Here is a 13,425-nt window from a genome sequence, read left to right as displayed (position 1 = left end):
CTTCCTTCCTTCCTTCCTTCCTTCCTTCCTTCCTTCCTTCCTTCCTTTCTCTCTCTCTTTCTTTCTTTTTTTCTTTCTTTCTTTCTTTCTTTCTTTCATTTCTTTCATTCCTTCCTCCCTTCCTCCTCCCTTCCTCCTTCCTTCCTCTCTCTCTCTTTCTTCCTCCCTTTCTTCCTTCCTCCCTTCCTTCCTTCTCAGTGGTATTACCTTGACCCAAGCTCCATGCACTGGGAGGTGGTAGAGCATAACATTTATGGGACTGTGTTCTGTACTCAGAGTGCCTAGAAATAAATCCCAGCTCCATCACTTACTGGTCGTGGTTGTGTAACCTGGATAATGTGCTGCTTCCTCCAAGAACACTTTCCCAATCTTCTCAGTCAGAATGAATCTTTTTGCTCCTTTGTGCTCTCAAGTATTTTCTGTTCTTGTTGTAGGACAGGGCTGAGTCATGATGAGCTCTCAATGGATGTTCATGGGATTGACTAGCATGTTGTGCTCTTTATTGTCATTATGTGCATGCATATTTGTCCCTTAAACTAAATAAAAAATTCTTTGAAGACAAAAATTATATCATTCATCTTTGTATAGCCTACGGTGTCTCATATGTAGTAGACAATAGTTTCTTTAATTCTATCGAGAAACTTGTTTTTTCAAAATGAATTTTAGGGGCACGTGGGTGGCGCAGTCAGATGGGTGTCTGACTCTTGGTTTCAGCTCAGGTCGTGATCTCAGGGTCATGAGAGATTGAGCCTGCTTGAGATTCTCCCTCTCCCTCTGCCCCTCCTGCTAGTGCTCTCTCTCTAAAATAAATAAATCTTTAAAAAAATAAAGATAAGGGACTCTTGATTTCAGCCCAGGTCAGGATCTCGGGGTTGTGAGATCAGGTCCTGAATTGGGCTCTGTACAGGATGTGGAGCCTGCTTAAGGTTCTCTCTCCCCCTATCCCTCTGCCCACCTTCCTCTCTAAAAATAAATAAATAAAAAAGATAAAAATAAAAGTGAATTTTAGAGGAAGAAATAACATCAGTCAGGCTCTCTATTTAGCCATTATTTTTAAATACTGCCAAGAATAACATTCAGTCCAGCTTCCCACCCCACCCCCACTCTGGCAGTGAGGTTATATGATTCTTCAGGATCTGGATCCTCACTTTTCACTGGGGGAACAAGTGAAATGATTAATCTTTATGGCTTCCATTGCAAATCCATCTCACTTCACCAAGTCTGCCCACCTGGAATATTCACATATGGAGCCTTATGTTATGAAGGGATGTAATGTATACAAGCAATTCAAAGAAGAAAAATAAATACTACAGTTTTCCTTCATACATTCTTAATCATAAGAGTAGCTGGATTCAAATGCCTGCAAGATAACTGTACTTTTAATAATCATCAGCCACAATTCCCTTGACAATTCCATTTTCTCAAAAGGAATTCATGCATTTTGGTCATTTGGCTTCGATTGATTCAATGGTGATTCCGGAGCCATGGGTTATTTTGCATGTGCTTGTGATTGATTGATTTAGATAAGCATTAGAGTTTTCTTAGTAAGGGACGGCAGCTTCCAGAAACACAGAAGGAGGAATAACCTCCTCTGGGCCTTCCTATTCACTTATCTCCCTTGCTACCAATTCCAGACTGGGGCATGGCCCCAGATTTGAGGAAAACTGAAAGAAAAAGGGCAGAAAGGTACAGGCATACCTCAGACACACTGTGGGCTCTGTTCCAATCACTGCAATAAAGTGAGTCAAAGAAAAATATAACTTTTTTTTAAAGATTTTATTTATTTATTTGACAGAGAGAGTGAGAGAGTATAAGCAGGGGGAGTGGCAGAAGGAAAGGGAGAAGCAGGCTCCCCACTGAGCAAGGAGCCCTATATGGGGCTCCATCCCAGGACTCTGGGATCATGACCTGACCTGAAGGCAGATGCTTAACCGACTGAGCCACCCAGGTGCCCCAGAAATATAACTTTTATATGCACTGGTTTCCCCATGCACTGTATTGTATCTATTAAGTATTCATTTGCATTATATCTAAAAAAAGTACATACTGTTTTTTATAAATGTACATACCTTAATTTAAAAATTTTGCTAAAAAATGCTAACCATCATCTGAGCTTTCAGTGAGTTGTAATCTGATCATACAACACCATAACAAATATAATAATGATGAAAAAGTTTGAAATACTGTGAGAATTACCCAAGTGCAACTCAGAGACACAAAATGAGCAAATGCAGTTGGAAAAAATGGTGCTGTTAGACTTAATCAGTGCAGGTTTACCAACCTTCAATTTGTAAAAAACGTAGTATCTTTGAAGTGCAGTAAGGTAAGGTATGCCTGTATGTGTCCTATTCAATTTATTTATGTATTTAATGTTTTTTTTTCCATCTCCCACCTCCAGAATTTAAGTTCCTCCAGGCCAGTGATCCTTCTTGTCCACTAATGTAGGTCAACCTCCCAGAACTGTGCCTGGCATACAGAAGGCTTTCAGTAACTATTTATTGAGTGATTGACTTTATTTCAAGTCCTTCTTCATCTAGGCCTTTCTCCCCACGAAAAAATGAGAAAAAAATGTGCTTAGTGACAGAGGTGGGGTGAGGCCTGGGTCTGTAGAATCGGAGCTAACACTCTGGACAGATCCCCAACCTGAGGCTTGCTGCTTCTTTCAGACAACAGCGTTTAGAAATCCCACCCTCTGGGCGGGCTCTGGGCCGAGCACGCCATTTCTGATTGGTTGATGGAGGTGATGGGCGTGAGGGACAGCGAAGGAGGAGCCGCTCTCTAGGCTTCCGGGCGCCGAGGTTACCCGGCTGTGGGAACCGTTGGCGTGCTGGTTGCCGGTGTAGTCACGGGCGCCCGAGAGGAGGACGAGGAGGGTGAGCCTGAGATAGGGCCCCGTAGCGTGTCCATAGTCTGATACCCCTAAGTTGTTAGTAGAAGGGGATTCTGGTGGCCAGTGGAAGCTGGGTCCCTGGGAAGAGGAAGGGATGGAGAGGAAGCCCGACGGGGGATGGGTGTGGGGAGGTAATTGGATAAGCAGGTCATTGCTCCAAAGGGGGCCTCTGTGGGCACTTGAGACCCAAAGCTCCTTGGCCCAGGTGTCTTCCTGTTACTTCGCACAGCCGGGCTTGCACGTGTCCGCTTGCGTGCTCTGGCGTTGGAGGACCATAATGTCAGGGTGAGGTCGCCGTGGTCACAGATGGAGAAGTGTGGGTCTGGCCTTCTCTTCCTTGGGATTTGGTGTCCTGGGATAGGATAATGAGCCCTTTACTTTTCTGGTCTCTGACAGGTGTAGGCATGAACATGGCAGAAGGGGACACCCTGATATCAGTGGATTATGAAATTTTTGGGAAGGTCCAAGGGGTGTTTTTCCGCAAGTACACTCAGGTATGTGGCCTACAGGCTTTGGGGACATACCTAGGTTACGTGTAGGGGAACAAGAGACCATGTTCCTGACGAATAAATGTGCCTTGGGAGAAGCCCGCTTTTTGGTAGCTGCATGGTGGTTTGTAGAGCAATGGGAATGAAAATGCTTGGCAGGGGATGAAAGACAATGTAAATGGCAGAATCATGTGCTGTTATTATCGTTCTTTTCTGACAGTGGTACCAGGGTACCTAGACACATATTAATGAGCTTCTCTCTTCCTAAGGGGAATTAAGGGCTTCCCCAGTTCTCCCTGTTGTGGCCTCATCAAACCAGATCACAGTTCTTGTAGGAGGGCTAATGTTGATCAGATGGCATTTAAAGATTTTATTTATTTACTTAAGAGAGAGAGCATGAGTGAGGGAGAGGGGCAGAGAGAGAGGGAGAAGCTAACTCCCTGCTGAGCAGGAAGCCCGATGTGGGGCCCCATCCCAGGCTCCCGGCACCATGACCTGAGCCAACAGCAGACGCTTAACCGACTGAGCCACTCAGGTGCCCCAGTCAGATGGCGTTTAGGTGAACTCCTGATAGTTATGAAATTTACGTAATTGCTTCCTCTGTAGCTGCTGCATTTTCTTCAGACCTCTTTCATTTCTTCAACCTTCTCCATTCCCCCACTTGATTCCTTTCTATTCATTATGGCTCTGAAAGAAGAGTTACCTCTTTAAGCTAAAGCTTTTCTCATGAAAATAGTTGATTTATTCCAGGGTAAGTAATGGTAACACTGAACATGGAGTCTAGTGTTCCTATTAGAGTCATATGGAGTAATTGTGGGGATGAACAAACCATGGACAGCCTGTACCTCTGCCTTAATGTCACTAATCTTCCCACAACATGCACATGCAGTTGCAATCTCAATTTCCCTTCTGTCTCTGTTAAGGGGGTATCAGGCTATTGCCTTCCCAATGTATGGCCAATCCCAAAGATAATGAGTTAAGACTGCAGAACTTTCCAGGTGTCACATGCCTGGTACTGTAGTACATAAAATTCAATCCTGAAATCTTTGAAAAATGAATGTTACATGTCATTATCTCTTTTTTCCAATCACTTGCAAATCATTTCCTCCTGTTTCGTACTCATATATGAAGTGCTTGTTGAAAGAGAATTGCTGAAAAACCATAGCAAGAGCTATGTTGCAGTTAGCCTTGGTACCAATTATGCAGGGTAAATTCCTGTGACTTAGTAAATGGGGGTGACAGCCTCAAAGATTAATTAAAGTTGTTGAGGGAAAAGGACCAGACAGTAGTATAGCCCATCCTTCTCTACTGTCCTGTACCCCCCAGTTCAGAGAAACAATAAAAGAAACAGACAATAAATACTGATTTGGAAAACCACAAGGAAAATGCGATCTCTGGGCTCCTGGGTGGCTCAGTCGGTTGAGCGTCTGCCTTCGGCTCAGGTCATGATCCCAGGGTCCTGGGATTGAGCCCTGCATTGGGCTCCCTACTCAGCAGGGAGTCTGCTTGTCTCTGTCCCTCTGCTTGCTGCTCCCCTTGCTTGTGCTCTCTCTGTCAAATAAATAAGTAGAATCTTGAAAAAAAAAAAAGAAAGAAAGAAAATGCCATCTCTTTTTCTTCTTAATTAGACTTGTAGCTTATTCTTTACCGCTTACAGTCATTTAACCATGTGTTCATTTTAACAGTTGTTTTCTTTCATGACAGTCAATATGTTGATATCATCTGGCCTCTGAATTCAATCCCATCAGTCGCTCATTCCTGGAATGAATAATGAGAGTACTCAAAGGAACTTTTTTAAAAGTTGGAATATAATTGACATCCCATAAAATTGACCCTTTTAAATAAAAGTGTGTAATTTAGTCGTGTTTAGTGTATTCACAAAGTTGTGCACTAATTCCAGAACAAAAAGAAATCCCATTCCCCCCCAGCCCCTACTAACTTCATTTCTGTCTCTATGGACTTGCCTATTCTGGACATTTAATGTAAATGGAATCATGCAATATGTGGTCTTTTGTGTTTGGCTTCTTTCACTTAACAGTGTCTTCCAGGTTTATCCATATCATAGCATGTATCAGTGTAGTAGTCCCCCTTGTCTGCAGGTAATACATTCCAAGCCCCCCAGTGGATGCCTGAAACTGTGGTTAGTACCAAACCCTATATACTATGCTTTTTCCTATATGGACCTACCAATGATAAAATTTAATTTATAAATTAGGTACAGTAAGAGATTAACAACAATAACTAATAATAGAAAATAATAGAAAAATTACAATATATTATAATAAAAGTTATGTAAATGTAGTCTTTCTCTCTCTCTCAAAATATCTTATTTTACTATACTCACCCTTCTTGTGATGATGTGAGATGATAAAATGCCTATATGATGAAATGAATTGAAGTGAATGATGTGGGCATTGTGACGTAGCATTAGGCTACTACTGACCTTCTAATGACACTTCAGAGGGATGATCATCTTCTGAACTGCAGTTGACTGAGGGTATCTGAAACCATGGAAAGTTAAACCACGGATGGAGAGGGACTACTGTACTTCATTCCTTTTTATGGCTGAATAATATTTTACTGTATGGCTATACCACAGTTTATATATCCATTCACCACTTGATGGACATCTAGGTTGTTCCCACTTTTAGGCTATCATGAATAATGATTCTGTGAACATTTATGTATTTGTTTTTATGTAAACATTGTTTTCAGTTCCCTTTGGTATATATACCTAAGAGTAGATTGCTGGGTCACCTGGTAAGTTTATGTATAACTTTTTGAGGAACTGCCAAACTATTTTTCAAAACAGCTGTACCATTTATATCCCCACTAATAATGTATGAGAATTTCAATTTCTCCAGATCTTTATCAACAGTTATGGTCTATCTTTATTATTAGAGCCATTCTAGTGAGTATGAAGTGGTATGTCATTGTGGCTTTCTGTTGTTTTATTTCATTTTAAGGTATTAATGAATTTTAAAAGATTAAAGTCACACAAAGTGTGTTCTCCGTCCACAATGGAACTAAACTACAAATCAATAACAGAAAGACAACTAGAAAATCTCAAATACCTGGCAACTGTGCAAAACACTTTCTTAAAAAATTGTGGTAAAATATACATAATGTAAAATTTATAATTTTAGCCATTTTTAAGTGTACAGTTCAGTGACCTTAAGTACATTCACATCATTGTGCAACCATCACTACCATCCATCCACAGAACTCTTTCATCTTGCAAAACTGAAACTCTGTATCCATTAAACAATAACTCCTAATTCCCCCTTTCCCTACCTAGCTCCTGGTATTCACAATTCTACTTTCTGTTTCTATGAATTTGACTACTCTAGGTACCTCATGTAAGTGAAATCATACAGTATTTGTCCTTTTGTGACTGGTTTATTTCACTAGCATGTATCTGATTTTCCTTCTTTTTCAAGGCTGAATAATATTCTGGTGTATGTAAGATACTTGGTGTATGTATGTGATTTTGTTTGCCTTCTCCTAATAGTTAATGATGTTAAACATCTTTTCGTGTGTTTATTGGCACATGAAAGAAAATAAAATATATCTTTTTTGGAGAAATGTCTATTTAAATCCTTTGCTGTGAGCTATGTCTTCATGTTGAATTGTAAGAATTTTTGTATATTCAGGATACTAGTCCCTTGTTACTTAAAAGATTTGCATATATTTCTTCTATTCTGCGGGTTTTCTTTTTACTTTCTTGATGAAAACTTTGAAGCACAAAAGTTTTTAATATTGATCAAGTCTAATTTATTTTTTCTTTTGTTGCTTGTGCTTTAGTGTTATATCTAAGAAACCTTTGCCCAATCCAAGGTCATGAAGGGTTTTGCCTATGTTTTCTTCTAAAAGTTTTTTCTAAGGGTTTTATCACTTAAGATCTTAGCTTTAGATGTTTTATCCAGTTAGAGTTATGTTGTGTGAGGTAGGTAGATTTTATTCTTTTGCATGTGGAGATCCAGCTGTCCCAGGATCATTTGTTAAAAAGACTATTACTTTCCTCCATTGAATTGTCATGGCACCTTTGTCAAAACTCAATTGGCTGTAAATATAAGGTTTATTTCTGGATTCTAGTTCTAGTCCATTGACCTGTCCTTATGCCAATACCACACTGTGTTGATTATCGTAGCTTTGAAGTAAATTTTGAAATTGGGTTATGTGAGTCCTTCAACTTTGTTCTGTTTCAAGATTATCTTTAGCTATTCTGGGTCCCTTATGTTCCCATGTGAATTTTACCATCAATTTGTCAATTTCTGCAAACAAGGCAGCTGGGATTTTGATAGAGATTGCTTAAAATCTGTAGACCAATTTAGGAAGTATTATCTTAACAATATTGTCTTCTAATTTGTGAACATGGGATGTCTTTCCATTTATTCACATCTTTAATTTCTTTCAACAATATTTTATAGTTGTCTGTATGTAAATCTGGTACTTCTTTTGTTAAATTTAGTCCTAAGAAATTTATTATGTTCAATACTATTTATAAATGGAATTGTTCTCTTAATTTCATTTTTGATTGTTCATTGCCTGTTTATGGAAATACAATTATTTTTGCATATTGGTCTTGTATCGTGCAATCTTGTGAACTTGTTTATTAGTTCTAATTTGTGTGTTTGTGTTTATCCCTTAAGATTTTTCTGTAAATGAGATACATCATCTGTGAGTAAAGGTAGTTTTACGTCTTCCTTTCTACTTTGAACACCTTTTATTTCTTTTTCTCTGCCCTGGCTAGAATCTCCAGTATAATATATGTGGCAAGAGCCACTTGTCTTTTTTTTTTTTTAAGTTTTATTTATTTGACAGAGAAAAAGAGGGAGCGCACACAAGTAGGCAGAGCGGCAGGCAGCGGGAGAGGGAGAAGCAGTCTCCCCGCGGAGCAGGGAGCCTGATGCGGGGCTTGATCCCAGGACCCTGGGACCATGACCTGAGCCGAAGGCAGATGTTTAACCAGCTGAGCCACCCAATCACCCCAAGACCAACTTGTCTTGTTCCTGATCATAGGGAGAAAGTATTCAGTCTTTCACCATTAGGTGTGATGTTAGCTGTGGGTTTTTCACAGATGCCTTTTTATCAAGTTGAGTGTGTTTGCTTCTATTCCTAGTTTGAGTGTTGGATTTTGTCAAAATTTTTTTTCATCTATGAGTTGATCATCTGGTTTCTGTTTTATTTATTAATATGGGGCACCTGGGTGGCTCAGTCGGTTAGGCGACTGCCTTCAGCTCAGATCATGATCCTGGAGTCCCGGGATCGAGTCCCACATCGGGCTCCCTGCTCAGCAGGAAGTCTGCTTCTCCCTCTGACCCTCTTCCCTCTCCTGCTTTCTATCTCTCATTCTCTCTCTCTCTCTAATAGATAAATAAAATCTTTAAAAAAAAATATTGTTTGTTACATTGTTTTATTAATATTGTGTTTTAGTTAATATGATTTTTAAACTGTGGTGTATTGATTTTTCTATGTTGAACCAACCTTGCATTCCTAGGATAAATCCCAATTTTTCATGGTGGGCCATCCTTTTTATATGTTGCCGGATTTGATTTGCTCATATTTTGTTGAGTTTTGCGTCAATATTCACAGGTGATATTAGTTTATAGTTTTCTTGAGATGTCTTTGCCTGGTTTTGATGTGAAGGTAATACTGGCTTAATAGAATGATTTGGGAAGAATTTTCTTCCATTTTTTTGGAAGAGTTTGTGCAGGATTGGTGAAAGAGTCTTCTTTAAACATTTGGTATAATTCACCTGTGAAGCCATCTAGTCCTGGGCTTTTCTTTGTAGGAAGTTTTAAATTACTAACTCAATCTCTTTACTTATCATAGGCCTATTCAGATTGCCTATTTCTTCTTGAGTCAGTTTTAGTAGTTTGAGTCTTTTTAGGAATCTTCCCTTTTCATCTAAGTTCTCTAATATGTTGGTACACAGTTGTTTATGGTATTCCCTTATAATCCTTTTTATTTTTGTAAGGTTGGTGGTACTGTCCCCTCTTTAATTACTGATTTTAGTAATTTGAGCCTTCTCTCTTTTTTTCTTTATTAGTCTAGCTAGAGGTTTGGCAATTTAGTTGATCTTTCTAATCTTTACTCTTTTTATCTTTCTGCTTGTTTTGAGTTTAGCTTGATCTTCTTTTTCTAGTTTCCTAAGTTGGAAGTCTAGGTTATTGATCTGAAGGGACTTTCTTTTTAGATTGAAACTGGAGTTGGTGATTATATTACTTAATGTTTCCAGAATATTGTTATGAGGAAGAATTAGCTTTTTGGGATTTTCTTAGGAACAAACACTATTTGCTTTAGATAGATATTCAAAATGGAACATGAGTCAGCAACATTATGGTATTTAAAAATAACAGAATCAAATGCACAAATAAAACCTAAGGAAATTCCCATTCTCAACACTAGTCAAATTTGGGAGTGTTTTTTTCACTCTTAGGAGTTCAGATAAATCACACTGCAATTTAAAAACTTATTTGACTCTATAAACTCCTGCTCAAAACTCAGTACAATCATTATTATAGCTAGTTACCATATAAGGTAACTTGGAAGAGCTGGGGATAGCTGACTGTGCTAGGTTAATTTGAAGCAGAAGAGAGCAATTGTTATACAAAGTAAATTGGATGTAGTCTTCCTTAAAATCCATTCTCTGCATCCTTTTTTTATGCCCCCCATCTTTGGCACTTAATGCATGCCATAGGTGTCTTCTATTTTTCTTCCTTAATTTCCTCTGTATTCCTTAAATTGTAATTTGACTGCAGTCTCTTTTGTTCATTATACAAACATGCCTTTGCTTGGAACATAACTGATTTGATAGATACTTTAGTTTCTCATCAAACATGGTTTTGCTGTGCATAACATTTTCTTTGGCCAACTGCAGCAATTTCCCATATTTACTAGGTCACTCCTCTGGCATTTGGGCATGCAGTCATGGTAACTCCCATTTTCTTTTGTAATCCAATTCCTTCCATTTAGATAGGTTACTTAAATGATAACTTTTCTAGTATTTCTGCTTGCAAATTAAAAAAAAATTACCTCTAAACATTGCTACCTTTCCCAGTTTTCAGTCATTCCACAGTTTCATGACTTAAAGGAAAGAACATTGGAAAGGCTAAGAGAAAAGCAACTACAATGATTAGATGGTCTTCATAAATTCAACTTTAAAGGTGTGATTATTTAGACAGAAGAGAAGAAAGTCAAGTAAAAACCTAATAGTTGTGTAGTCTCATGAAACTTTGATGTTCAGAGGCTGATCACTACATGCTTTTTCCTTCTGTAGGAGGACAGAAGGTGGGCTTTGGATGCATCATAAAGACCTTGGGTTAGGCAATTTTTCTAAAGTGAGAACAAAGGAATGAGTTGCCCAGGAAATAATGATCTTTAAAGATACAATGGACACTCATTCATCTGGATTTGTTTAGGTGTGGTCCTGGCTGAAGACAAAGAGAAGGATCAGATAACTTCATGCTTTTTCTACTTAATATACCCATTAGATTCTTGATTAGGAGAAGGGAAGGGGCACCTGGGTGGCTCAGATGGTTGAGCATCTGCCTTTGGCTCAGGTCATGATCCCGGGGTCCTGGGATCGAGCCCCGCATCAGGCTCCCTGCTAGGCGGGGAGCCTGCTTCTCCCTGTGCCTCTGCCTGACTCTCATGAATAAATGAATAAAACATAAAAAAAAAAAAAAAAGGAGAAGGGAAAATTAGCAAGATACAGCCCAGGATCCTAACAACAATCAGCCTTAGGGAATCATTTTAAAAAAGCATCTGATTTGCTTTAGTACTTAAGTCTTTGGTACTTAACCAAGTTGACTTCATAGTGAAAATTTCTAGTGCCTAGGTTTTATAGGGTAGAAGAAGGAAATGGAGTCAAATGGCCAACACTTCATGTTAAGGTCAATGAGATTCTCCTTGCTGTAGTTCTGTTGTGACTGGACCACAGTTCTGGACAACATCAAATTAGTTTCAGTGGCTTTTGATTCTAGGCCAAGATTCTGGCAACATATTGTAGTCTCACTGTTTTGTTCAATCTCACTGGATTTTTCTCTCATATTTTTCTTTCCCTTAGGCTGAGGGTAAAAAGCTGGGATTGGTTGGCTGGGTCCAGAACACTGACCAGGGCACAGTGCAAGGACAATTGCAAGGTCCCATCTCCCAAGTGCGTCATATGCAGGAATGGCTTGAGACAAGAGGAAGTCCCAAATCACACATCGACAGAGCAAACTTCAGGAATGAGAAAGTCATCGTAAAGTTGGATTACTCAGATTTCCAGATTGTGAAATAGTGACCTGAATTTAAATTTTCTAAGATAAACTCACTGGTTTTGTTTTTATTGTTAATATAGAACAGTCTGTGTTCACTATTAGAATTGGTCAGTAAGTTATGTTAGTATCAGATGTTTGAATATTACTGTATATTATATGTATGATAGAAAGATGACAAACTCTACACAGTTCTAAATAAATAAAAATACATTAGAACCTTCTGCATAGGGTACTGTCTTTATCTTTGCTGAACTTCATTTGGGGCAAAATAAGAGGTATTTATTCAGTAAACATCTGTGGGAAGAGAATTTTGGTGTAATTTAAAGAAAGCTGAAAGAGAAAACAGTTACTTTGAATCACCTTTTTTTTTAAAGATTTTATTTATTTGACAGAGGAGAAGCAGGGGGGAGCAGCAGAGGGAGAGGGAGAAGCAGGCTCCCCCTGAGCAAGGAGCCCAATGTGGGGCTTGATCCCAGGATCCTGGGATCATGACCTGAGCCGAAGGCAGACACTTAACCGACTGAGCCACCCAGGCGCCCTTGAATCACTTTTTAAAGTGGTTTTCATGAGGAACTTGCACACCTAATAATAACAAATACCACAATTTCAATTTGTTAGGTGTTCAAAGGACATTTTGGACTAATTACTTTTACTTTTCTGGAGTTTCTGCTGTCATTCCTTTCCTCTGGGCAAGGATTTCATATAAAGCTATGTTATGGGCTAAATTATATCACACACGCCCAGCCCACCCCAAATTCATATGTTGAAGTCTTAACACTCAGTACCTCAGAATGTGACAATCTGGAGATAGAGCCTTTAAAGAGGTAATTGAGGTTAAACAAGGTCATTAGAGGAGGCCCCAATGCAATATGCCCCAGTGTCCTTAAAAAAAGAGGAAATTGGACACAGACATGTGAAGACAGGGAGAAGACAGACATCTATAAGACACGAAGAGAGGTCTCAGAAGAAATCAACTTGTCAACACCTTGACCTCAGACTTCTAGCCTCCAGAACTGTGACAAAATAAATTTCTATTGTTTAAGCCACTCAGCCTGGTATTTTGTTAGGGCAGCCCTACAAGCAATAATCGGGATTTTGCTTCATCAGCCCTTCATGTTTCCTAATTTGGCTTGGTCAGCCATTAAACAGGTATATAGGAAATGCTTACCTGATTTAACAAGTTTGTCATAAATTACAATTTTTTGAAAATAATAGGTTTCGATGAAAATGAGAAAGCAAAAACTGAGGATTGGTTAGTAATTCCCCAAACACCTATTCTCTCAATGTTCTTACAGTTCTCAGTCAGAAAAGGAGCTGCGGTGGCATTAGGAACATATCAAAAAAGTAAATGAAAGGAGTCTTGGTGTCCTTACCTGTAAATGAGGAGGGTCGAGCTAGTTTCTCAGTCTTTTCCACCTCTGAAATGCTACAGCTCTATAAGATGGAAGGCTGTGGATTTATTCATCCACTGAATGCCTAACAGGAGAGGCACTGTAAAGTAAACAAAATGGATAAAATCCCTACCTTCAAATAAGTTTACATTATAGTGAGAGAAGACCTACAAAACACAAAATAACATATATATTGAATTAAATGGAAGGTAGTACGAAGGAAGAAGGGGGAAAGGAACACGAGAAAAGCAAAAGTGAAAATTGCTGGAAACAGCTTTTCACACCATGCTAAAGGGGTATAAGAATTGAGAATTCGGGGTACCAATGCGAAGAGACCCCCGCCCCACACACACCCACCTAGTTTCCCAATCAGAGAACAGCCGGTGCGC

General features: G+C 39.1%; 1 protein-coding gene and 1 long non-coding RNA gene across 5 annotated transcripts in view; one reads left to right on the top strand and one right to left on the bottom strand.

Annotated features, from left to right (window-relative positions):
- Nucleotides 1-11,866, top strand: part of ACYP1 (acylphosphatase 1) — a 14,558-nt gene extending 2,692 nt beyond the window's left edge. The window contains exons 1-3 of one of the 2 annotated variants that reach the window (XM_025869633.2): nucleotides 2,769-2,873; nucleotides 3,287-3,384; nucleotides 11,450-11,866. In XM_025869633.2, the coding sequence (XP_025725418.1) occupies nucleotides 3,295-3,384; nucleotides 11,450-11,665 (306 nt within the window). In that variant the 5' untranslated portion in view covers nucleotides 2,769-2,873; nucleotides 3,287-3,294 and the 3' untranslated portion in view covers nucleotides 11,666-11,866. Of the gene's footprint in view, nucleotides 1-2,768; nucleotides 2,874-3,286; nucleotides 3,385-11,449 lie in introns of those variants that run through there. The other variant, XM_073895587.1, reaches the window with a different exon arrangement.
- Nucleotides 2,873-13,373, bottom strand: LOC141373283 (uncharacterized). 3 transcript variants are annotated; one of them, XR_012379082.1, is made up of 4 exons: nucleotides 13,019-13,373; nucleotides 5,822-5,879; nucleotides 5,034-5,136; nucleotides 2,873-3,242 (listed from the first exon to the last, which is right to left on the bottom strand). It is a non-coding gene; the product is annotated as an uncharacterized lncRNA (long non-coding RNA). The 3 variants fall into 3 exon arrangements; XR_012379081.1 differs by lacking the exon at nucleotides 2,873-3,242 and adding an exon at nucleotides 4,663-4,929; XR_012379080.1 differs by lacking the exon at nucleotides 2,873-3,242 and having other exon boundaries at nucleotides 4,663-5,136.
- Nucleotides 13,374-13,425: the final 52 nt, after the last annotated feature.

The sequence above is a fragment of the Callorhinus ursinus genome, unplaced genomic scaffold (genome assembly GCF_003265705.2).
Source record: "Callorhinus ursinus isolate GAN/ISIS: 27379988/994484 unplaced genomic scaffold, GSC_fseal_2.0 scaffold8, whole genome shotgun sequence".
In the NCBI taxonomy this organism is placed as follows: domain Eukaryota; kingdom Metazoa; phylum Chordata; class Mammalia; order Carnivora; family Otariidae; genus Callorhinus; species Callorhinus ursinus.
The sequence above is the reverse complement of the archived record's forward strand: the minus strand, read 5'-3'. Positions and strand labels throughout refer to the sequence as shown.